Source organism: Empidonax traillii, unplaced genomic scaffold (assembly GCF_003031625.1).
Source record: "Empidonax traillii isolate 1590-97213 ecotype Southwest subspecies unplaced genomic scaffold, ASM303162v1 scaffold19:size3308961, whole genome shotgun sequence".
Lineage (NCBI taxonomy): Eukaryota > Metazoa > Chordata > Aves > Passeriformes > Tyrannidae > Empidonax > Empidonax traillii.
In genome coordinates this window covers 950,125-974,206 of record NW_020955212.1, presented here as the reverse complement: position 1 = coordinate 974,206, position 24,082 = coordinate 950,125, and the positions used below count along the sequence as shown (strand labels likewise).

Genomic DNA, 24,082 nt, shown 5'->3' with positions numbered 1-24,082 from the left:
TTTTTTTTCAATAGATAGATACGATCCAGGACCATCTGGTAGAATTTGCTGTTGTCACATCTAGGTTTTCTGATGTATTGCCTGTCAAGTTATGTTGTATGTTCAGATGAATTTCTCATATGATCCGCTGACAGCTACTGACAGCCCTGAGATGGGAAGTTGGAAGCTTGGGGGGAAGAAGAGAGGGGCAGAATTAGCTTTAAAAATGTAACTCTGATTGCTTTTTGATTGTTGGGCTTTTATTTCTGGTACTTACGGGTGACTTTTTTAGTGAAGAAGTGAATGAGTGAAGAAAGGTGAATGAGTAACTTTAAACCAAATACATCCAAGTGCACCCAGGGTACTATACTTCTACTTGGAAGGTTTGTAGTCCATTTGTAGTTTTGTAGTTGATTTTTTTTTCTCTTTGACACTGGGTTCCTCACTTAATCTTTCTCTGTCCTTACCTCTCCATCTGTAGACAAGCTCACACCTACTTACATTGAAGCCTTTTCTTCCTCCTTTTCTCCTCAGTCCTTACCCAGTCCCTCTTTAGAAAGGAGATCTCAAAACATTTCTTTATTTATTAGGATACCACCAGGTATCCTAACAATCATAGTATCTTGGTATCCTAATCCTAAATCCTAGTACCATAATAATTCTGTAGTAAAAAGAACTAATATTTTTGACAAATTAGTATTAACCTTTGCAGAGAGATCACATGTTTAAAAGCAATAAGCAACTCTCTGAAATAAGTACAGGAATTCTTTTCTTGCTGATTTAATACTCAAATTAAAGTAGGGGGGTTTTGATGTAGAGGTCCACAGTGCAATTGCATTTCGTCGCACAATGACAAAGATAATGCTGTACTGTGTAAACCAGAACCTAAACAAGCTATAAGCACTTCAGGTTTTTTCCTCATTTTTTCTGCCATAATTTGAAACTCCGAGTAGCAATTAGGCTGGTGACAAGATAAATTTCACAACTTGTTATCATTCTTCATTTTTTAATTGGCCGGATCAGAAAAGAAGTGATTTGTGTTTGAACTTTCAAGGTTTTTAATTTATATAGTACTGGTAGAAAGTACAGTTTCTTCCAAATGGGCTGAGAGGAAGCCTGTTTGTATGTAGAGATGGGATTGCAGTGCAAAGGCACGTCCAGGTGTGGCTCTGACATAGATTGTCCCCCTCTCCTCTCTCAAAGCTGTGGTGATTATACTGGGCCTCTAGCTCTTTACATCCTGCTAGCTGTTGATGAAGGTAGAAGTCACTCTTGGAAAGGGAAGACTTTCTTCCATGGGGATTTGAAGCTGAACATGGCAGTCCTCAGGCTCAGGGGAGTCTTCTTGCAGTTTGCTAAGGAAGAAGCTGGAAAGTACTTACTTGCCTCTAGTTATTCCTGTGTCACCTCAATGCTACTTCGTGGCCTGGGGAATGTGAAAGACCTTGTGCTAAGCTGACAAGGCCAGTAGAGCCTGAATATAGGGACCGCTCTTTTCTACTGTAATCTTGTTCCATACTTTGTGAGTATCAGTTAAGGAGACTTGGAAATGATCTGGCTCCTGTGCCATTGTAGGGGAAGACTGGGTGTGCAAAGAGCTCTCTGGTTGTGGTAGGCTGTGTTGGATGGAGCGCTGTTCTCATACTGATCAAGCATCAACTCAGCTATTTTCAGAAGAAGGGGACTTTGGAGGAAACCCCACAGATGGAATATGGCCAAGTTCTCAGCCTGTAACATGTTTGATAGCACTGCAGGGTGGCGAGGCTGGTCTTCAGTCCTTAAACACATTAAATTAACTCTGGGCCAGCTTGCCGAGAGAAGGGTAATGAAGCAGGTCAGAAATGGGACGTGTGTGCTCAAGCACACGCAGTGGGCTTAATGCTCCAGGCAGCATTCCTGCAGGCACGTGGCTGGGGAACAGCCAGGTCATGGAGCACACTGTGCTGTTGGTTAAATGCATCGCAGACCACAGGTGCAGCCGAAATCACTTATCCAGGCATGAAAGAGAAACTCAGTTAGGGAGGAATGCAGTCCCATCAGGAGAAACTCGTGAGAGGATCTGGATGCAGTCTCCCATAATGCTGGCTGTGCAGGGCATATATTAGCCAGAACCCTCTTGGGAGCTGCCTGAGCCCACTGCAGCAAAAAATTCTGCTTCTAGTGGTGGAGACTGATGAAGATCTCAATGCATGTATTGTGTTGTTTCAGGTAGAGGTGGCAGTTGAGTAGATCTGCAACGTGACTGACGTTGTTTGGTCTTCGTCTTTATTTCATGTGATGAGGAGGTGGGAGGGTGGAGATTATTTGAAGTGACTGGCTAGAGACAGAACGTAATTAATCAGGGTTCGTTTGTCTGGAGGAGTACACAGCCCATATATAATTTAGAAGCATGTTAGAAAATAGGGAGCTGTTGTCTTTTAAAATCAGTGAGCACTCCAAGTCTGTTGGTTTAAAATCTTGCAGTATGTCTAAAAAGAACCAAGAAACTGTGTATAAATAGTACCAAAAAACCAAGCCCTTCATAAACTCAGAGTAATGTGTATTTTCCATGTTCAGGCTGAAATACCTGAAACTTCATGTAGATTTATCTTTGTCAGCTCTTCTGAAATCAGGTTTAATAGAGATGTTCTTTTCATATGTGATCTGTAAGTAGATATTTTGTTTATTGCAGTAAATGTCACTTCCCCCACTTTTTTTTTTCTCTCATCCTTTGAGTTCTTTTCTCCCTTCTTTTGATTTAAGCCTGGTGGTGATATGTTATAGTTAAATTATCAGAGAAGGAGAGGGATGTTGGTGTCCTACACCTCGTTGTTAAAAAAAATCTATATTTTTGTTTTCTGCAGAGTACTAAGAACAAGATAAACGAGCAGGGTATTGCCATCCTTTATCACAGTCAGAATGATAAATGACATGACTTGGAAAGTTTAAAGATGTGTAAGAATGCAAATCCTTGGCCCACAGGGATGTGTGGTTGAAAGTGCTGATCCAGCTAGGAATTAGGTACGTCCTTAAATCTAAGCACAAGCATTGCTTCCATTGGTGTGTACCTGGCACCACACTTAGTGGCGTAAGCAAAGCTCTTTATGTCAAAGGAGTTTGATTTGTTTTAGTAGCTTGAAGTAGGATAAGGAAATGTCCCCTTGAAGAGTAGTCTGAGAGTAGTTGCTCTTCTCTGCTACTGTCCTTGATGTAGATGGAAACCCTAATGGTTTGGAGTTTGCTGCCTCACAGATGCATCCATCCACTTCCTCTCCTTGCTTTTCATGCTCTGCCCATGTCTGCTAACCATGAGCAGAGGAACACCTTGTCTGTAGTAGGTAATAACACCTTGTCTATAGCGCAGCGCCGTGGCCTAGAAGGGTGGGAGCATTAGAAGAGACTGAGGATGTTGCATGAGAGTGCATAGCTTTTCCTCCCGTGTGAACAGGGAGATGTATAGAAATTTTCAATAATGTACAATTCAACTCCTTTCCCTCCTGCCCAGTGTAAAAACCTTTGGACTGAAACTCTGTACACTGGCTTGTTCTCCACCAGCCTGAGAAAGAAACCTCTTGGACAAGTGGCTAAAGGAGGGTGGTTGGGCACTAGAACAGGCTCCCCAGGGAAGTGGTCACAGCACCAAGCCTGTCTGAGTTCAAGAAGCATTTGGACAACACTCTTGGGCACATGGTGTGATTCTTGGGATGTCCTGTGCAGGGCCAGGAGTGGGACTCAATGATCCTGATGAGTCTCTTCCAGCTCAGCACATTCTATGGCTCTATGATCTTTTCTCTATCTGGGTCTTTTTCTGGTTGTCCTTTAGTGGAAGGCTCTGTTTTTAATTTCCCTGTCTGGTCTTTTTCTTTCTCTGCAGCAGTCTTTGAAGATTACTCATTCTTCTGCTGTATATCTTTTGTCCAAGTGCGTCATCTTTCTGTTCTCTATTCCCTTCCTACTTGTTTCTTCTCTTCCTTCCCTTTGTTTTAGTCCTGTGTCCTCTTTATTCTTTTGGATTGTTTTTGTTTAGGTTTGAGAAGAGACATACCTGAGTTTTAGTATAGTTGGCTATTTGGACTTAACTTGGAAGTTTTCCGTACAAATGCTGTGTAAGCAAATGGCTCAGTAATTTGCCCCTTCATTTCTTTCAAGCTTTTTCCAGTGACTGCTGAAAAGTTTGACTAACTTTTCCCATCCTGCATGCAGCTTTTGTTGCCATTTGATAATCCTGGGCACCAAAGCTTGCTTTGTCATACCTGTGAGAGGCTGTGCTGCACAGTTCTTCTGAACCAAGTGATGTTTCCCTTTTCCATTGTAAAATATTTCCTTTCAAAACACATATGCAAGTGTCCTCCTCCCCTCTGGCCTTTGACTCTGCCTTTTAAAACTGAAACAGAGATCTAGGTAACCACTGACAACAGGACTTCTCTGCCCAGTTGCATCCAGGAGCCCCTTCTTCAGCTTCTAGATGTTCTGAAGGCCACATGCGAGTCAAAAGGGGCCAAGGAGCATTTTGATGTTAAGCAAGGACTTCTTATGGTTCTTATGTGGAGCCTGGGATTAAAGGTGAGAGGAACAAGAGTTTATTTGATAACAGAAGGGGGGTTTTTGTATTTGTGAAAATGTGTTTTTTGCACCATCTATCTTACTTGCCAAAGGTCAACTGAGAATATGGTTCATTTTTCTGTTGCAAAGATTTCTTTATAATGGTGTTAATTGCCTTTCCATCGTTTTACTGTTTTACCTTAACAATTTGATTACGCGTGTATTTTTGCTCTCTAGAGATGGTGAGTGCGATACAATCTCTGTTATAAACTGTTATCATGTAATTAGCAGGGAAAGATGTCTCTAAAGTCTGATCTGCTGGCTTCTTTGTTGCTCAAGAAAGAAAGAGGAGCTGAATTACTGGATTTGAGTCCTTGACTGCAAGTCCTTGTTGGGTAAATTTGACATAGGTAACTTCTGTTTCAGAGAACTGTCTCTTTCTTCACTTTGGAGCTGGGTAGATGTTAGGACCATGCTTTAATGACTACAAGGAATTCTAATGAGTTTCCTGGTTGTGTACCCCTTATATGAAGTAGCCTTGCATGCAGATCTTCCTTATTTATCTAGTTATGCTCTCGGGTAGTAGACCACATAGTTTTTTAAAGATTCCTTTTACAAAGTCTTACAGCTAACACTGAAAAATAAGCTTTGCTCTCCCTTCTCAGCTTCTCGTCTTCTAAACCAGCCTGTTTGGGATGTTTTTGCTACATTCTTCTCAAATCCATGCTGAGGGATTCGAATTTCTTTTGGTGCTAAAATTTCTCCCATTATGTTTTAGGGCCCAGTTTTGCACAATGTTCTGTGAGTAACAGTTCCCTGCAGCGGTGTACTAATGTGAATGTGTTTTGTTCTAGGAGTGGTACCCAACTGAGAGTTTAGATCCTGATTTCTTTAAACTCAGAGACTCATTTGCAGTTTTAAACTGTATGTGAATTTTGAATCACTGGTGGCCAATGAAATATTTAAGCGCAGTCTTTCGAAATGCCTGGAAGGCATTTGAAACCGTCTGCCTCTGTCCCTTCTTTTGTCCCAGGGAAAAAAACCCTCCTTAATTTGGGTGTAGGGGCTGCACTCTCTCTTCAGAAGAGGAGTGCTTTGTATTGTCAGTGATTCCGTGGATGTGATGGGGTTTTGCATTTGCTCATGGCAAGCAGTCAAATGTAGTTACAGAATGATCACAGTCCATTGCATGGGACATTCACTGGTTAGCCTTTGATGAGCTGGAAATGAGTGAGCTGAGAATTGCTTTGTGTCTTACTTTGCTGTTGTTTTCGCCACTCTCAGCTGGCCACCTGTAATGTAAACTGAGTGGGATGTTGGTGGTTTGTGAATTGAAATCCCTTTGCACTAAAGGATTAGTTTCCCCAGCAGATGAGCCTTTCATCTGTACCTGTGTGGACAAAAAGCCCTCTCCAGAAAGGTGTGTGACAGCACTTTCATGACCTCTTTTTTGCACTGACTCAACCATATCATAAACTCACCTCTGTGAGCCAAACCAGACTCAGGCTGTTCCTGCTGTATTTCAATTTCTATTTCAATATTTTCCTGCTTACCTTTCACAACGGATGGGAGGAGGGAAGGGAGGGAAGAGGAGGAGGGGTGACAAATAAAAAGGTGCACAAAGATTAATTTGCTGTGTAATTTCCTCTTTAGGAAGGAGGGAAGAGACACACCTGGGAAAATAGGTTATCAGACCTCTAAGCACTTATGAAATACTGTCCTTTCTAATAGACACTGTGGTGTTGCATGGAGGCAGTCACTTACTCAGCACTAAAACTATACGACCAGATTAATTTTGAGAAGAAATGGTGTGGTTTTCTCTGTGTCTGCATTTTTACTGCCCTTAGATAAGTTAGGGCCCTTGGTGCTTATCACATTTTAATGATTTGTTCTTACCTCTGTTCTTTGCCTGTGGCTGTTTGTTCTTTACTACTTAAGTTGTTAATCATGTTCATGTAGAGACTGGAGAGTTAACAGAAAATGAAGACTGGAGTTGCTCTCACCTTCCCTTCTCCTGTAAGATTCCCTGGGACAACTCCATACACATTTGTATATGGCTTTGCAGCTTCTTGGCTTCTGAGTGTGTTATGGTTGTATCGAAGTATAAAACTAAAGCTGAGAAGCTAGCAGCTTACTGAAATCAATTTCTTTGGATTTATAAAGCCACTGATTAATTGTCTTTTAATGTGGGTGTTAACTTAGGAGAAATATGTAGTCTCTGTCTGACTTTTATATGAATTTTGTAATAGTCATTTGTATTACATACCTATATATATATACTTAGCACGGAGGTCACAAGTCAAGCTATTATACACAAGGATCTCTAGTCCTTGCTTAATTTATGTGCATGTCTTGTCACAGTGGAACGCTTTTAGGTACATTTGACACTTGCTTTTAAGCGTTAAACATATTCAAGCAAATTAGAGAAGAGGGTTTTTATTTATGTATGTTTTGGTTTTCAGTTTGGTGCATTTCATCACCTCGATGGTAAAAAAATGGCGGTTACTTTGTGTAACCGTAAATCCCTTGGCAAGATTGTTGTTTTCTAGTCAGTCCTCAGCCCCTGACTTGGGTGTTTTCTCTTTTCACATACTTGCTGCATTAATACAGGTGTAGATTTGGGTCTTCCTAGTTGCAAGAGAAGCTTTTTGTGTCTGTAGCTTTAATCCTTTTGCCTGGAAAGAAAGTTTGGCTACCTCAGCAGATTGTTCCTGTCAGCCTCCAGGACAGATTATAAGCGCATCTTTCTGCCATAGAAAGGGTGAAGCTGGATGAGCCAAGGCGGGAAGGTTCTGCCTGTGATGATAAGTATCCTTTGTCTCTGACCCCTCCAAAGCTGAAATGGGTCTCCCTGCCTATGGCCAATATATATGTATATTTTAGTCCTGTCTTTTCTCCAAGGTCACAAGAACCTTCCTTTTTGAGGATGCTGGGTGTGACAGCACATATGTCCTTACTATGGCTCATCTTGGGAATGCTTTGCAAGTGGGAGGGTTCAGACCTGCTCAACCTTCCCTGTGCTTGGGTAGTGCTGCAGGACTCTCATAAAGGCTAGGTGGCTTCTGTGGGGAAAGGCTGCACCAGCAGCAGTGCCAGCAGAAGCCTGGAGGTAGAAAAGCACATCCCGATGTAGGAAGCTCTCTGGAGAGCCCTTGACATCTTGAAATACTGTGTAAAGTAGCTGAAAGACTACTCTATTCTTGGCTTTGCAAGTATCAGCGCATGGATCCAAAGCTGTACAAAATGAATGAGGGCAGATGTTTCTAACTGGAGCTGTTTTAAACAGCAGTTGGTTTATCAGGCTGATGTTGCTCTTCTCTCAGTGACAGTCAGGTTGCACTTCAGTTATTTGAAGAGATTCTCATTGTGAAATACTTGACTCAGCATTTGATGCAACAGAGGCAGCAGATCTTGCCAGTAGGAAGGAGGGGAACAGAAGTGAGCTGCTGTGGCAGGCTTGGGTAAGGAATCTCCCATCATCAAACGTCCACCACTGAGTAACAGCTGTGCCAGCAGTTTTGCAGATGTTCCTCTTCCAGTAGGTACTTTCTGCTTTTTCTCTGAAACTTTCACCTTCTTGCGTAATGTCATATCAGCTACTTCTGGGGGTATTATAACCTCCACATGAGTGGGGTCACAAGGAGGGTGGTAGGGAAAGGATGCACTGCTTTATTGGTGGGATCAAATGGGACAAAAATTAACCACCTTATTTTTTATTACTACTCAAATAAATATAACAGCAAGTTAATACCAAAAAAAAAAAAAACCCAAACAACAAACAACCTCAAATCAGGCTTGAACCTCTTCCTCTTGCTGCTGTGCCCTTGATAAATATGCCTAGATTCAATAGTCCTTCCATGAATTTTCAAACTGACAAGGGCATGAAGAAGTTCTTCCCAGCTATTGAACTGTAAATTGTTGCATATGACACCTGTAGGAGTTGGAATGGGTTTGTACAAGTAATTCAGTGTATTCATCACACTTTCTCTAATGCATGCAGTGGTTCACATTGAAGCTGAGAAAGATGATTCATATTGCTTTCTTCTCTTCCCCCTGTCAGTAGCAGCAGTAGCCCTCAGAGCAACATTTGAAACAGTAAATGCCTGGCCCGGAGCCACGTGTTACTACTTCTCTGCTGGGTCTTCTGATGGTACCGTAATCAGATGAGGGACAAGATAGGAATTGTTCTTTTCTGGGGGGAAAGTCAGACTGGGGTATTGTAAGTACTAACCAAAAAACAATTTTAATTATATGTTTAAGTTGGCCAGCAAACATTTTTCAGTGGCCCATGCTGTCAGGAAACACCTTTTTTTTTTTTTTTTTTTTTTTTTTTTTTTTTTTTTTTTTTTTTTTTTTTTTTTTTTTTTTTTTTTTTTTTTTTTTACCTCCCATCTAAGTTATATTATATGACTTGTGAGACCTTATGCTCTATTCTGAATTTTCATGTGGATATTAGCACCTCCAGGGGAGAGGGGGTATCCTGTGATACTGTGCTCCTATCAGTTGTTCATACTGTGTTAATATTGTTACTGTCATATGAACAGGGTTGGGTTGTATGCTGCCTGCATCCCTTTAAAATGTGAGGATGTGGAGTACAGGTGTGTCTGAAGGGGGCGTTGGAGGTAAAACAATCTGTTTGCAATTACGGGACTCAAAATGGCAGTAAACCTTTTTATTTCCTCTGATTTGATTTAGATTCTCCTCTAGCTTGGCTCTGAACTATATTCCTGTCATGCTGCTGTTCTAGCTACCTCTGGGCATTTGTCAGAGCCTGGCTAATTGAAGCACACACTCCAGCTTGGATCGAAGTTGCTGTTTGGATCAAAATTGTAGACGCCGCTGCTGCTGCTGCTTCCTTGTGGAGTTCTTTCCATGAAGTACTAGGACATTGGTTTGTAGGTTTTGGTTCTCCAAGGTTTTTATGGAAGCACGAAGGCTCTGAATATATCAAAAAGTGGAAGGTTAGGGCAAAGGTAGCATCAGAGAACAGTCCCGTCATAGAATCACAGAATATTCTGAGTTGGAAGGGAGCCACAAAGATCATCAAAGTTCTCAGCAGTTCTGGAACAGCTGTAGCCCCCTTCCAAACCAGTTGCATAATCCAGTGAAGGCAGTTAAATTCTTGGTCATCTTAAGCCCTATCCTTTGGATACTTCCACACAGTTTTTATATGTTCACCCCATAGATCTAAGTGCCTGACGGTTCTTAAAATGCAGGTTTTGTGTTTCTGTTATGTCTCTTCTCTTGCATAGCTTGGCACCCCTTCGACATTCACATTCAAGGGTGTTTTTCCTTTCAACAGCTGTATTTTGCTGTGATGTTAATATCTTAATTTCCTAAAACATCTGTGAGACTTGCTGGTTTTGACTACCCTGTTTGTCTCAACAGACAAGAAGAAGGGGGCTCTCTTCCTTTTCCTCCAGCCTTCTCAGGACAAGTCCTTGCTGGCAGGACCTCCAGCTTCAGGCAAGGTTCTGTCCAGGGGGACTGTGCCAGGCAGGCAGGCAGGAGGCTCCATGGCCCTTTGCATGGCAACTGTGCTGGGAATAGAAGATGGGAGGAAGGTGTGTAGGGAGCAGAACTTGTCAGGCTTATAGCTGCTCCTCCAGCAGCTCTTTTCAGAGCAACAGTGACAGAGCTGATAACTTATTCTTCTCTATCTTTTATCAAGTTTACACTGTCACCTGTGGTCATGGAGGCCTGGCTCCTGTCTTCAGCCCTGGAACCCATGGAGATGAATACAGCCTTGGAGTACACAAGAGGGTTTGATTGTTGGTGGATTTTTACTAGGACACTGTTGCTGTATTTGTGGCTTCTGGTGTGGTACATTCTACCCAGATCCCTTGGACAGTTTCAGTCTTTTCCTCTGTAAAATGGGAGATGTGTTTGTTCAGATGAGGTTTTGGTGATAAAGGCTTCATATTAAAGTGTCGTCTGAGAGAGGGCAGATAATCTTTTGCCGCCTGGGCAAAAACAGTTAACAAGTAATGGCTGTGGGAAGCGCCAGGGTGAGGCCATGAGCCATACCCAGTGATCTCTCAGGCAATGTCTTACCCTTGGTTTCTCATGTCAGTCTAGGTGAACATCACTTACTTCCCAAGCTGCTCTTAGGAGCTTGAATTATCTCAGATTCCTTTACAGACATGTTGGCACTAATTACATTTGCAGGTCTGCAGTTGGCAAAGCTGTAGGAGAGGGAATTGGTTTATCTCTGTCACCCTGCTGACCTGTCATTACTGATGACAAAATGGGAACTTGAAAGAGCTCAAGTGACACCTGGCTTGAGTCAGAACAGCTACTGAAGCCTTCTCCTGCCTTGGGATCGAGCAGGTGACTCTCCCACGCCATTCCTCTGCACACACATGGCACACAGCGTCAGGAGCAGGCCAGTACGTCCCTGCAGTGCTGCTAGGGTGGTTCTTAGTGGGGATGGAGGGGTTATTAGAGTGAGTAATGTAGTATATGACAAAATCACATAGCAAGCAAGCATATATTTCATATGTATAAAATATTCACATGTCCGTGGAGGAGAATAAATACCTGTGAATTTCAGGTTGATGTTGAGATGTAATCTGTGTGTGTGTAAAATGTGTTTGATCATACTTATGCCTTTGTTAACCTAAGATTTTTGTAAAACTTGTGCCCTACATCTCTTAAGCCTGGGAGTATATCATGCTTAACACAGTTGAGCAAAGTGACGTTTGGCCATTGAGATACTCTTCCAAAAATACCTTTTTCCCTGTCAGAGTATATTCTTGCTTAGGAATTGTCAATAATTGGCTGAAGTCGTGGTCCTTTTGACATGAGTTTTAATGTTAGCTTTTGCAGAATCAAAATGCCATCCTCTGTGTGTGGAGTCCCAATCTTGGTGTCCAGAAACCAAATGCTTCCTTTGTCTCCTTTTGTATTTATCAGTACAAAGACCTTTTTGTTAGTTCAGGCATGAAATTTCTTTGTGCTCTCAAACTGAGATGCACTTCAAGTTCAAAAGCACTGCAGGAAGAACAATTTCTTATAGAGTGTCCTTCTGGGACTATAAATAATAAATGCTGTGACTCAGAGTGACGCAGGCAACATATATGTGCAAGGCAAAGATTCAGTAAATAATGACTTACCTGCGCTTTGTCAGCCCTAAACCAAGAGGGATCTATTCAGAGTTCTTTGCTAGCTTGATGAGTTTTGTTTGTGCTGTACTGCCTTTTAGGAGTTCTAAAACATGAACTCTATTTCTTTAGTGGTGCTGTTTTTGAAGGCCCCTTTATGAGGGGTATTAAATATTTATCAAACCCTTAGTTCTGAGCCAAGACCTCCTATTCAAACCTCGCCGACTTGCAGTTGGTGCTGACTGTTTGTGAAGAGCTTGGAACTGCCACACTTAGTGCCTTATGGTGCAGTAGTAGTGGACAGTTATCATTTCAGAGTCGTTGGAATGATTTGATTATGCTGTGTGTGTGTGTGTCCCCCTTTAATGATGTAGTTTTGTACTTTTGTGATGTGGCAGATTGACAGCAGGGCCCTCTTCAGGACTGGGATTAGATTTTCCAGCTCTATGTGATGTGATAAATTGTACCTGTGAAATATATGCATATAACTCGTTCTATTGGTAGGGAAGAAGCTTATTCATAGATAGAGGACCAGGGTCTATATTACGTTGTCCTTTCTTCCCCACTAAAATACACATCAGATGTGGTGTGTTCTGGTTATCAGGGGTCCCACGGACACAAGAGAAAGTCTGTGGAGTCAGTGGAAAGGCTTCTGTTCGCAGCAATGGTAGGTTATGCAGTGGAGCTTTCTGAAGTGCAGAAAACACAGAGTCAAGATGTGTTTTCTCAGCTGAAGTCAGCTACAAATCTACCTCCACTCCTCGACTTTCAAAATTCAGAGGAAAAACAGGGAACTAGTTCCACATCAGGCAGCAATTTTGTATTCAGAGGGGCCAGGGGCCAGTGAGATGGTCTAAAAAGAGAAGTATGTCTCTGGATATCCTCAGTCCTAACAGGACAGGGTGGAGACAGGGCAGGCTCTCTTCTATTTGCTCTTTATTTTATTATTTATTTCTCCCAGACAGCTGTGACTGATCAGTCTCCCTTTGAGATCCTCTCAGGACAAGCATAGGCTCGTGCTGTAGTTCAAAGTCCACCTTAAGTGGGTGGAAAGAGGTGTTAGAGAACTTTTCCTCTTTTTTTCATCCTTATTTTTTCACCTGTTAGGTTTCAATGTAAGGGAAAAATCCTCACGGATAGTCAACAAGATGTGTCCTGCAAATATACAGTCAACACATTAGAGAGAGCCTTGTATGGTTTGCTTGTGATCTGTTTGCAAGTACGTCCCTGAGGCTGGGATGTCACTCCTGTGTTCAGCGATGTGACTTCCTGCCATGAGCCCTTTGGTGAGCGCTGTGGGCAAAGCTGGGTTATCATCCACATGTGGATCCTGCTCTGGGATTACGACTGGAAATGTTCCCGGTCAGTACTGTCTGGTTTGCTGTCTTCAAGAAGCTGCTCAGTCCCCGCAGGTTCAAGCTCTGCTGAGAAGGTTGGTGTGAGACACTTTCACCTCCATGACCTTCAGCTTGTGTGCAGTAAGAGACCTTTACAAGCTGCAGGATCATTTCTGTGCCTTTGTATTTAAGAATTCCTTGTTTCCACCGTAAAAGATAACTTTATTTTGAAAATACGGTTCCCTGGATCTCTTAAGGAGGGCAGTCACAGCCAGGTTCAATACCAAGCCGTTTGCTGACCATCACAGCTGGGAGGGAAATCGCTTCCCTGGTGCCAAGGGAATTGCTAGAAAGCATGACGAAAGGCTTTCACGCCCTCCAGCAAGGGGATTTTTTTTTTTCTTCCTTTCGCTCCTATTGTTTTCTTCTTTTGTGTGATGTGTTTGGAGTAGCAGTAGCATTAATGATCCTCAAAAGCAGGATTTCTAAAATACGTATGTGTATGTGTGTGTGTGTGTCCCCTCCCCAAAGCAGTTTGCCGCCTGTCTCCCAAGGCACGCTCAGCTCCGCGGAGCAGCACGGGCGGTGTTTGTTTCAGCGTGGCTGCCCGGCTGGGGATTTGCGGGAATACTGCAGCAAATCATCCTGCATGCAAGGCTGACCTCTGGGAGGCTAACAAATTGAGGTGAGCCAGCTGGAGCGATAGGACACTGCCGGCGGACAGAGCATGCTCAGACCTGGGGGAGAAAGGTAGCTCAGGCTGCAGATGGTGCACGGGTTACGGTGCCGAGAGCTGATAGCGAGGATTTTTTTCCTTTTTCTTTGTGGTGGTGAGGAACGAAGAGGACTGGAGAGTGTTCGTTCCCCTGCAAAGCATAGCTTTAAGGTGTCTTTCTTTTTTCCTTTCTCCCGTGAAAGAGAGGCACCGGATAGCCTTCCCTGTTATTTAGCAACACCAGGTATGCGTGCATGTGCTGGAAACACTGATCTACCTACCAGTGACAGTAGTTCCAAGACTAGAAAGGTTGCAGATGCTCTGAATTACTGCATTTCTTTGCTGGGTGTCATTGTAACTGTGCTCTGTTTGCTGTGCTGATCACATACGGCTCTGAATTCAGTTTTGCTGGCAGTCCTGGCTGCAGTGTTCTTTGGGAGGGGGGGAGGTTAGCATGTTTGTGATGATATCTCCTTGCTACCCCGCAACTTCACACCGAGTCTCTCCTCTATGTCTGTGCACATGTGGGAAGGGAGGCAGTAGTTCATTTGTAATCCCAGGTCTTTGTGGTCCCTCTTTGTTTGACCGGTGGTTTGGTGTATCATTTTTAAACAAAAGTCTCATGGGGAAAACGTCTTTGAGCTGGACCAAATTCTGTAGGTTTTCAGAAATGTATTTTTTACTGGACAGGTGCTGCTATGGGATTACTTTTTTTTTTTACCATCCCCTAAAAACATGCTAATGTAGAGCTTGTGGTAACCAAGGAGGGATTTTCAATGTTCTTATTGGCTGTGCTGTGCTCCCAAGAATTTTGGCTCCTGCTTAGAATTTGCAGCTCACAGGAGCAGTCTTGGACAGCATGCTGATGGGAAGCAGGGAGACCTCAGGGTATAAATGCTTCTAAGCACCATTCCCAGTATCGAAATAACACAGGTACTCTGCCCATTGGAGAATAGAGAAAGGATAGATAAAATACAGAGAAAAACAAATGGCAGCTAAAGCCCAGAGGCATGGTTGGAGTTGCTGAAGGTCATCTTGTTCAGTACTTTGGGATTTCACATCATATTCTTTTAAACTCACTTTTGCAGCATTAGTAAATTTTCCCTTCTACCACCTCTGCTCCGTCTTTACTTCAGGCAGACCACTGAAGTAAGATAAAGCTGCTGCTCTCTGACACCTCTTTTTCTGACAAAGGTATCTTGCTTACAGACTAAAAGCAAGAGACCAGGCAAAACGAGAGATTTCTTACTCATATGACAGAGCTGTTAATGCCAATATAACCTGATAGGTTTCAGTGGGATTCTCGGATGACCAAAGATAGCTGGGATGAGCTCTGTCTGTTAAGCTTTCCCCTCTCTGTAGCCATGGTTATTTTGAGTAACTCAGGTTTTCATCTTTAGGCTTGGGACTGTCAGAACGTGGAGAAGACTTGAGGGCTGAGAGAAATACCTTCTTTTTATTTTTTTTTTTTTTTTTAATTTTTAACCTTTTTTAGCTCATTTTTCTTACATCTCTTGCCTCGGGCTTGTTTATCAGAAATGCATCTTATTTAGGGGAATTTTCTGGAGATAAGGTTAGTTTTTGTTTAGGGAAAGGATTTCATACTCCATGTCATTATGAGTGGAGGAGAGAACTTGGAGATGTGGACCTTAAAAGCCCAAAAAGTATTCTTTTTAGATTTATACTTTTGGCTTAGTTTTGTGGCTTGACTGCTCAGTGCTGGAATTTTTTTTTTTTAACCTGTTATTTTGTAGATCAAGACAACAGTATCAACAAATATTAAATCTATGGTTGCTAGTCAAAAAGAAAATCAGGTTCGACCTCCTTCTGTCTCAGCTGTCACAGACTCTGAAATTTATTGGAAGAAAACTCAGATTTTCTATCCATAAGTGCAGCTGGTAGGTGTCAAGTGCAGCTGGTAGGTGTCCTGTAGCAACCAGCATTCTCCTGTTCACATTGAAGGTACATTTGCAGTAGGGGCCATTGCACAGAGCCTCAATCTCTTTGGTTGCAGTCTCATATGGCAAGATTTACAGTTTTGTTTTCTACTCCTCACTTACACTAAACCATAAAAACTGAAGATAGACCTAAATTGGATCACAACTGTCTATAGATAAGGTTTTTGTAAGACTTTTTTTAACATATTGTAATATTTGATTTTATTTTTTCTGAATAAGGCTCTATTTTTTTAAATTCTACTTGAGACTACACAGTCAAGATATTCTTATATTTTGTATCTCCTCTTTGTATCAGGCTTCACTAATGATATTTTTATCTTTAACTGCTGGGTTTGCTCCCTTCAGGAATCTGCTCTTTTCCTGTTTAAGAAGTCAGCACTTCTACACTTGGCTGCTCTTTACAAAGAAAATGTTCCAGTATATCAATCATTCAGTGTACCATCCTTTCTTTAATGTGCTATGTACTGTGAAAGATATATGTATCTCATTAAATAAATACAGTGAATAAGATGATAACAGCTTTTGGGGCTGTGGGGATTGACTTGCTTGTGGTTCTGCGGGAATCTGTGACAGAGATGAGAATAAAAGCGAATTCTTGGCTGCCGAATCCTAACTCCCCCTCCTTCCAATCGGGAAAGTTGCCTTCTAGCAACTTCTGCTTTGAGTATGAATGAAGTAGGTATTTAAAACTGCATGTGTTATATACACTCCATCCTTAGCTAAGCCTCTTGCATCAGGGATGGGAGAAAGAACAGAAGACATTTTGCAGGGGAAGTGTGAAATGCCATGTTTGCACGCTTTTCTTTTCCTGTACTGGTCCTGGAAAGCCAGTCTAGCAAGAGATGGATCTGGGGGTAGGGAGCCCTGGTGGGGAAAATATCCTTGAAGAGGGAATATCTGTTCCCACCCCTCCCACTGTGTTGCCATAACAAGAAGAAGGTCCAGACTCCCTGTGCATTTCCTGCCCATGTGGCTCTGGCTCAACTCCTTCCCTGTCCTATGGCAAAGGCAGCCCCACTTCCAGTTATGCTGCATTTCTGGAAACTCTGGATGGAGATGGTTCTGTTTGGACACCACTACCACAACTGGGAGCTGGTCAGCTGGGCCAAACCCAAGTTGGCCTATGGGAGGAGGCATTTCTCTGCATGGAGTGGGGATGCTCTCTGGAAGTATGTATCCTTCATGGGAGTTCTTTTCAATTTTGTGAAGCTTTTTAGCTTGCTGTATCTCTGGAAAACTGAACATTGGCTTGAAAATGCTTGGGCATTGTTAACGAAAGCTTGTCAAAACATAAATAGACAAAACCAGCACTTTTCATTTGGTTAATACTTGCAGGACTGGGTAATCCTTCTTTAGGTACACTGTTCACCCTGGTCACCCTTGGCTTTTTTCCTTTGGGGATTTTAGTAGTGTATGTTTATGTCTTTTTTTTGTGGCTGTTTTTCATTTTGTGGGCTTTGTAGCTTTTCTCCCTATTTCTTACCTAGATTGTAATTTTTAAAATGGAGAGGAGATTTGGAACATTGTCCATCATATTAATAGCTTTAATGATTCATCCTACTGTAGCTTCACAATTAAAAAAAGAACAACAGACCTCGTCTCTTAAATGAATCCAAACAGTCCCTTATGCCAACTGCCTATTAGTAGAAATTCCCCTCTCTCATCCCACCCACTCTGGTCTCCTAGACATGGTAAGGAGAGATGAAGAGCCACGTCTCCATCTCTGTTTCCTGTTGCTTTCCTGCTGCCTGAGTATGTTTAAAACATCAGATGACCAGTAGGTAACAGGCAGAAGGTGCTGCTGTGTCCAAACTTGTATGAGAGTACCATGGACCTGCAAGATGCTGGAGGTCCGTGCCAGAAGTGCCTGCTGAACGTACCAGATGCATGTTCCTGAAGGCTTTACCTGCTCAGCAGCAGTCAGCGCTAGTTACAGAGGCAGTAGCTGGGCTGAGAGGATGAAACTGTGACACTTTTGCCAAGTGAGAGGGGGTGGAGGAAGAGAATGGGGTAAGCTCTTCATGCCTGTGAACTCTTTTGGAAAAAGAGTAAAGATGAGCTGACCAAAACCAGACTCCCTCCCACAGGCTCTTAGCCTCTGGAGCGGCATCCATTGTGGCTGAGCTGCAAGCCTCAGGACACGCTCTCATTTCCTTTGCAAAGTGAGCCACCCCTATGCCCGTGTTTTTGTTGAACTCCCCATCTCTGACTGTAAGTCTGCTGCCCCGCTATCCTGTCAGCATTACTGCCTCTTCTTCCTCCTCCTCCTCTCATTCCTGCTCCTCCCCTGCAGCCCACTGCTCCCGGGAGTGTTCAAGGGTATGTCCCATCCCCTGCCATGGGGCGTCATTGCCCTCTGCCAGCTTGGCAGCGAGAAGCTCTGTGCAGCTTTTACATGCACGTCTCTTCTGCCTGGGCTCTGCTCTGTCAGCTGTCGTGTCTCCTGGTGCTGAAGGATGATGCTTTAGCATTTCAAAGCAGAGAGTAAAAAAAAAGTCAGTCCATACAATTTCCTTGGTAACTGGGGCGTATTGCTCAAAGCCGTGGTTATCCCAATGTCGCTGGGAAGCAAGAGGGTCGGTGAGTGTGGTAGGGGTGGGGAGGAGGTAGCTGGTGGGCAGTTGGGGGTGTGACTGGCCTAGACGCTGACCTGTATGTAGAAAGAAACAGCACAGAGCACTCTGCCCTTACAGAGGGTAGCGGTGTGTCCAGCGGGCCACTTCTGCAAGTGCTGTCCAGTGCTTAAGATGTTCTCCAGTGGCACCGTGGGAGGGGAGTGGCAGGTGTCTAGCCCCATTTTGCCGGGGAGATTTAGTAATGAAAGTTTCTTTTATCATGAAGCAGCTCTTTTTAGGTGTAAGACTAAATACTTTTACCTATTCCAGAGTTACCTGCTGCCTCCTGGGAAAGTTTCCCCTCCCAGGACTACTGCTGCTCACAGTGCCTAATGGCTGATCTCAGCTTGAGGGACTGAGGAACCAGGGGACATGGAAAATGATTGCTTGCATTTACCCCCTCGTTGCAGCCTCTCCTGGGTATGTAAAAGCAAACAGTGGGATTGTTTGTTACTATTTATGTTCTGTCGTTCCCCGAAGGATCAAAAATTTTAGTTCTCAAAGGTCTGTTTTTACTGAAAGTGTCAGATTGAAAAAAAGGTGGTTGATAAAATGTGGGAAAACAAGCAGAGAATTAAGACAGTTCCCTGAGTACCTGTGAAATTCTCTTCTCATTTCTGCCTGCAACACCCCTTCCTGTCCTCATCCCCTTGTTTACTTTCATCAAAAGCAGCTTTCAGCCAAGCAGCATGAACCAGGATTTAGGAACTGGCAATGAGGAACAGAAATGAAGATGGATTACTTTAGCACTACTAGCCTTTAACAACTGTCCCTCACACCTGGTTGGCTAAAGCACATGCACTCACTTCAGCTAAATGCAGGGAAGTGAAGGAGCTGCAATGAGGAAAGAAGTGGAATAGGGCCTTGCAGATGATTTTTGTTAAAAAGCTGAGTTGTTCGTTCTTAGCCAGCTGGGGCTGGGTCCTTTCCCCGGTGATGCTGCTGAAGTCATTTAAAGCTGCGAACACGAGATGAGAGGTTCGTAGTGCAGAGGTTGCGTAGAGAGATGGATGATATCGTTACACGTCTTTCAAAGACGGTGAAGAAGTAAAATGTAGCATTGAAAGTCTGGTACCAACAAAATAACTTAAGATCTGTCTCCATCAATTTTATTTTTTTTTCTGAAGACTGGTTTGATGGCATTAGCAGAGCCTGAGTGATGTACCACTGTCTCAAGTGGGTTTCCATTCAAGGCTGTCCATGGAGCAACCGTGGCTGAGAGTTGCAAAGCCATCAGGAGCAGCAGTCATCCCCTGTTGACAGAGAAGGGCAGATGACAGCTATCATTTGTCTCTGAAGGATATCTCTGGTCCCTGAGACAAGACCAGATTTAAATTGCTGTGGTTGAAACAAAGGCTGAGTGTTAGGGAAGGGTTTATGATAGTCCTTCCATGCCTCTGTCGAGACTGGCTAAAGAGATGAATGAGTACTAAGAATGAGATAAAGAAGCATCTTTGGGGAGTGGTTTATGGAGAACTGATCCTCCCTTGGTAATTAGATGTCCACTTTGGGTCCCTTCCCATTTTCTTTTTCGTGGTTGAAATCAAAACAACACCATTTTTAATTTGCTGCTTGCTTTTAGGGAGGTAGTTTTTCAGACCACTTGCCAGAGGAGGTGGACTTCATTTCTGTTTCGTTTGAGTAGCTGGAGCTGCTCTGAAATTGAAATGAATTTGTTGCTCAGATCCCCAGAGATCACCTCTTGATTTTATGTGGCTTACAGCTAGCACTTGTTTCTTTGGCATTATTCAGACTCCCACGTACCTTCAGTTCTTCATGGATCCCTCAGGCTGTTGGGATCTCACAAGCTGTAGGAATCCCTTATGACTTCATTGAATTCCATGAATGATTTTCCATTCAGTTCCAACTTGCAGGGTCAAGCTTTTAGGCTGCAGCATCTCTTTTCAAAAGAACTCTCTTGGCAGTAGAGGTTTTGCTTTGGTCCCAAATATGTCTTGCTGACTTCCTCCCCTCTGCCATATAAGAAGTGTCTCTCAGTTAAAATGCTAAGGGATGCTTGGGATGTCAGAACATGTACACTTGCTTTTTCCCCCTCCCTGCAAACTTACATCAAAGTAAGTTTAAAATTGCTACCTTTAAAAACAGCAGCTAGAAACAGTCTAATGGGGTATATACCGATCAGAAATTTCCCTTCCTGAAGTTCCCTATGAGCCATGGGTGCAATTACTTACAGTCTGACTAGCAGTGAATCTTGATGCATAATGAAAATTGGAGCCCATAAATACTGTAGGTGAATCAATACCTCAAATGAAGTTCACAGTTGAAAATATAATCAGTACTCTGATATAAGCCAGTGGTGTTTCTACAAAGAGAGGCAGGACCTCTCTAACAAAAAAATAAAGAGGGAGCAGCACAGAAAAGGTTCTTGGGTTGGGATGGGAAAATGCCAGCAGTGAAACCCTTCAAGTGCTTATCATTTGTGTAAGAGTTGGCTGGTGCAGTTGAGACTCCCACTAAATGAAAGTTTGATTACTTTAATGGCATATCGGTTCCTCACATAAAGACCAGAGCTCTCCTCTCTCCCATGCCAGTATTTCTTTTGGAAGATGATGGCAGTTCCTAGCCTTTGATCCTGGACTGCAGCCAAAGAAATGCCCGAGTGACTTGGGAGTTTCCCACAGGGCAGCCCACAGACCTGCAAGTCCTCCCCCAACCTCCCAGCAAAATTATATTGAATGTGTTGTTCATTAGTCCACATTCCACATTGGAGTATTGTGAAATCTGTACTTGGCAATGCTCCTTATGCCATTATTGCCTGCACAGTAAAGGTGAGAGGCGCCGTTGAGTATTTACAGCTGTACAAAAAGCCTGTGGCAGATCAGGAGGAGGAGCTTGGTCTCCCAACCCCTTTGCCAGTGACCCAGTGATTGCAGTGCTCTCTTTCCTCTCACTGGGGGAGTGGTCTGCAAAAAGCAGCTGCTGAGCCTAAGTCCCAGAGAATGTACTATTTTTTCTGATAGATTTTCACAGATTCTTCATCTTTAAACTCTTTTACATTTTCTTTTCCAAAAGTGTAGAAGTGAAAATGAGAGAGGAAGCCTTCCTGTAGAGCAGCTCCCAGTTCTCTTTGCCTTTTTTTTTTTTTTTTTTTTTTTTTACAGTTTTGGGTAGAGCTTTGGCACTTTTTTCTTTTTTCCGGTCGTTCCTTGGAAGGGGGGAAAATTACTGAAAAAAAAACCAAAAAACTCTCTTGAATAGTCCTTAAAATGTGATTTATGATGGAGCTGTAAACCGGACGTTTAAATGGTTCCCTTCTTGTTTTATTTTCCACAGGTCTTTGCCTTCACCATGTCAAGGCGTGTTAATGATGTGTTCCCTCTCCATTGCGTTCCCCACCTGTCATCCTGCTAGGATCTAACTACAGAATGAACATAGCAGCTGTGTTTAATGCCCTGCTCGTGTCTGTCCTCGCTGCTCTGCTGTGGAAATACATCAAACTTCGCGAGCATGCCTCCATGGTGGAAGAGGAGTTGGTCCTCACACGCCAGTCTCAGGAACTTTCTGAGGTTCAGATTGACTACCATGCAGCTCTCCAGGCGCTGGTGGAGAACGGCACCAGGATGGTGTGCACTGGGAGGATGCACACCGACCGCATCTGCCGCTTCGAGTCCCTCTGCTACTCTACCGAGGCCGAGGAGTTCGTCTACTTTCACAGCAACTCCTCGGTTATGCTGCCCAACCTGGGCTCCCGGAGGTTCCAGCCGGCCCTGCTCGACCTCTCCTCTGTGGAAGATCACAACACCCAGTACTTCAACTTTGTGGAGCTGCCAGCTGCTGCACTGAAATTTATGCCAAAGCCGGTCTTTGTGCCTGATGTGGCGCTGATCGCCAACAGGTTCAACCCAGACAACCTGATGCACGTCTTTCACGATGACCTCCTGCCCATTTATTACACCATGCAGCAGTTCTCTGATTTAGATCTGGACGCACGGCTCTTCTTCATGGAAGGGTGGAGTGAAGGTGTTCACTTTGACCTCTACAAGTTACTGAGTAACAAGCAGCCGCTCCTCAGGGAGGAGCTTAAAACCCTGGGCAGGCTCCTCTGCTTCACCAAATCGTATGTGGGACTGTCCAAAATCACCACCTGGTACCAGTACGGATTTGTCCAGCCACAAGGACCAAAGGCTAACATCTTGGTTTCTGGTAATGAGATCAGGCAGTTTACCAAATTCATGATGCAGAAACTGAACATCAGCTCGGAGGAAAGCTCCGGCGAGGAGTACGTCGTGGTGTTCAGTCGAACAATCAACAGGCTTATCCTAAATGAGGCCGAACTAATCCTGGCTCTCGCTCAGGAGTTTCAGATGAAAACCATTTCCGTCTCTCTGGAGGAGCATTCGTTCCCTGACATTGTCCGGCTGATCAGCAACGCGTCCATGCTGGTCAGCATGCACGGGGCACAGTTAGTCATGTCGCTCTTCCTGCCCAGAGGCGCCACCGTGGTGGAGCTCTTCCCGTACGCTATCAACCCCGAGCACTATACCCCTTACAAAACCCTGGCCACCCTTCCTGGCATGGACCTGCAGTACATTGCCTGGCAGAACACTGACAGGGAAGACACGGTGACCTACCCGGACAGACCTTGGGATCAGGGTGGGATTGCTCATCTGGACAAGGCTGAGCAAGAGCGCATCATTAAGAGCACAGAGGTGCCACGGCACCTCTGCTGCCGCAACCCCGAGTGGCTGTTCCGTGCCTACCAGGACACAAAGGTGAACATCCCATCTCTAATCCACACAATTAGGCAGACTGTGAAGTCTAAGCCCGGACCCAAGAAGCAGAAATGGTCTGGTAGCCTCTACCCTGGCAAAGTGAGGGATGCCAAGTGTCAGGCCTCTGTCCAGGGCACAAGTGAAGCTAAACTTGCTGTGTCCTGGCAGATCCCCTGGAATCTGAGGTATCTCAAGGTCAGAGAAGTGAAATACGAAGTGTGGATACAAGAGCAAGGGGAAAACACTTACATGCCTTATATATTGTCCCATCAGAATCACACCTTCTCAGAAAACATTAAGCCCTTCACGATATACCTGGTGTGGATACGCTGCATCTTCAACAAAAATCTCCTGGGACCTTTTGCAGATGTGCTCTTGTGTAGTACATAACCTGCTGCACTACCTGTACAGCTCTAAACTGCTCTCCACTCCATCTGTGGTTTAAAACTTCTCGTCTTGTAGTTTGTAGAGGGCTGAAGAGGACTAGACTGTACCAGTGCCTAAGTGTCTATTTTATTGCACTCCATGTGTATTCTTTAGATGGTATTTATTTCCAGTGAGTGTTTAAAAAAAAAAAAAAAAAAGAGAAACCTCTGTGTTCTTCAGAGTAACTTCCAGAGGTTAAATTACATGCTGAATACGTGTAATTGAAAACAGAATGGAAGTGAATTGTGTGTACCTTGGTCGTGATTTAAATTTGTTCCTATTGTGTGGTGAGTATTTAAGCACAGCATTAAACCACAGTTAATTCCATGGCTAAGTGGGCAATTCTCATCAGCTTTTTCATTGTAAGTTATTTTTTTCAATAACTCTGACTGTAACTTTGAGTTCAGGATTTGGTACTGGAGCCTTCATTAAACTGCTGTAAACCTCCTCTATTTTTTTATTTGCGTTTTATTATTTGTCAAAACGTTACTGTGATTTATCCATTGTTGTGGTAAAATGTGTGTATGTGTAGCTTTTTATTTTTCATATTTTGGTTAAAGAAAATGACACTACAGTGTCAACTTCATGTTTTAAATCAGATTTCTGATTTCTGCACCCCTATTGCAAAAGGCTGGAGTAGGAGATAGAAGTAGAAGGGGTGGCATAGATAAAATAATCTACTGTGTTTTAAGATG

At 43.5% G+C, this 24,082-nt stretch overlaps 1 protein-coding gene across 10 annotated transcripts in view; it reads left to right on the top strand.

The window, feature by feature from the left end:
• Positions 1 to 23,835, top strand: part of POMGNT2 (protein O-linked mannose N-acetylglucosaminyltransferase 2 (beta 1,4-)) — a 29,812-nt gene extending 5,977 nt beyond the window's left edge. For 4 of the 10 annotated variants that reach the window (XM_027897470.1, XM_027897489.1, XM_027897526.1 and 1 more), the window contains one exon: positions 21,523 to 23,835. In XM_027897470.1, the coding sequence (XP_027753271.1) occupies positions 21,615 to 23,351 (1,737 nt within the window). In that variant the 5' untranslated portion in view covers positions 21,523 to 21,614 and the 3' untranslated portion in view covers positions 23,352 to 23,835. Of the gene's footprint in view, positions 1 to 7,938; positions 7,962 to 12,860; positions 12,966 to 13,400; positions 13,626 to 13,660; positions 13,900 to 17,326; positions 17,825 to 18,457; positions 18,649 to 21,522 lie in introns of those variants that run through there. The other 6 variants (XM_027897445.1, XM_027897454.1, XM_027897480.1 and 3 more) reach the window with 6 other exon arrangements.
• Positions 23,836 to 24,082: the final 247 nt, after the last annotated feature.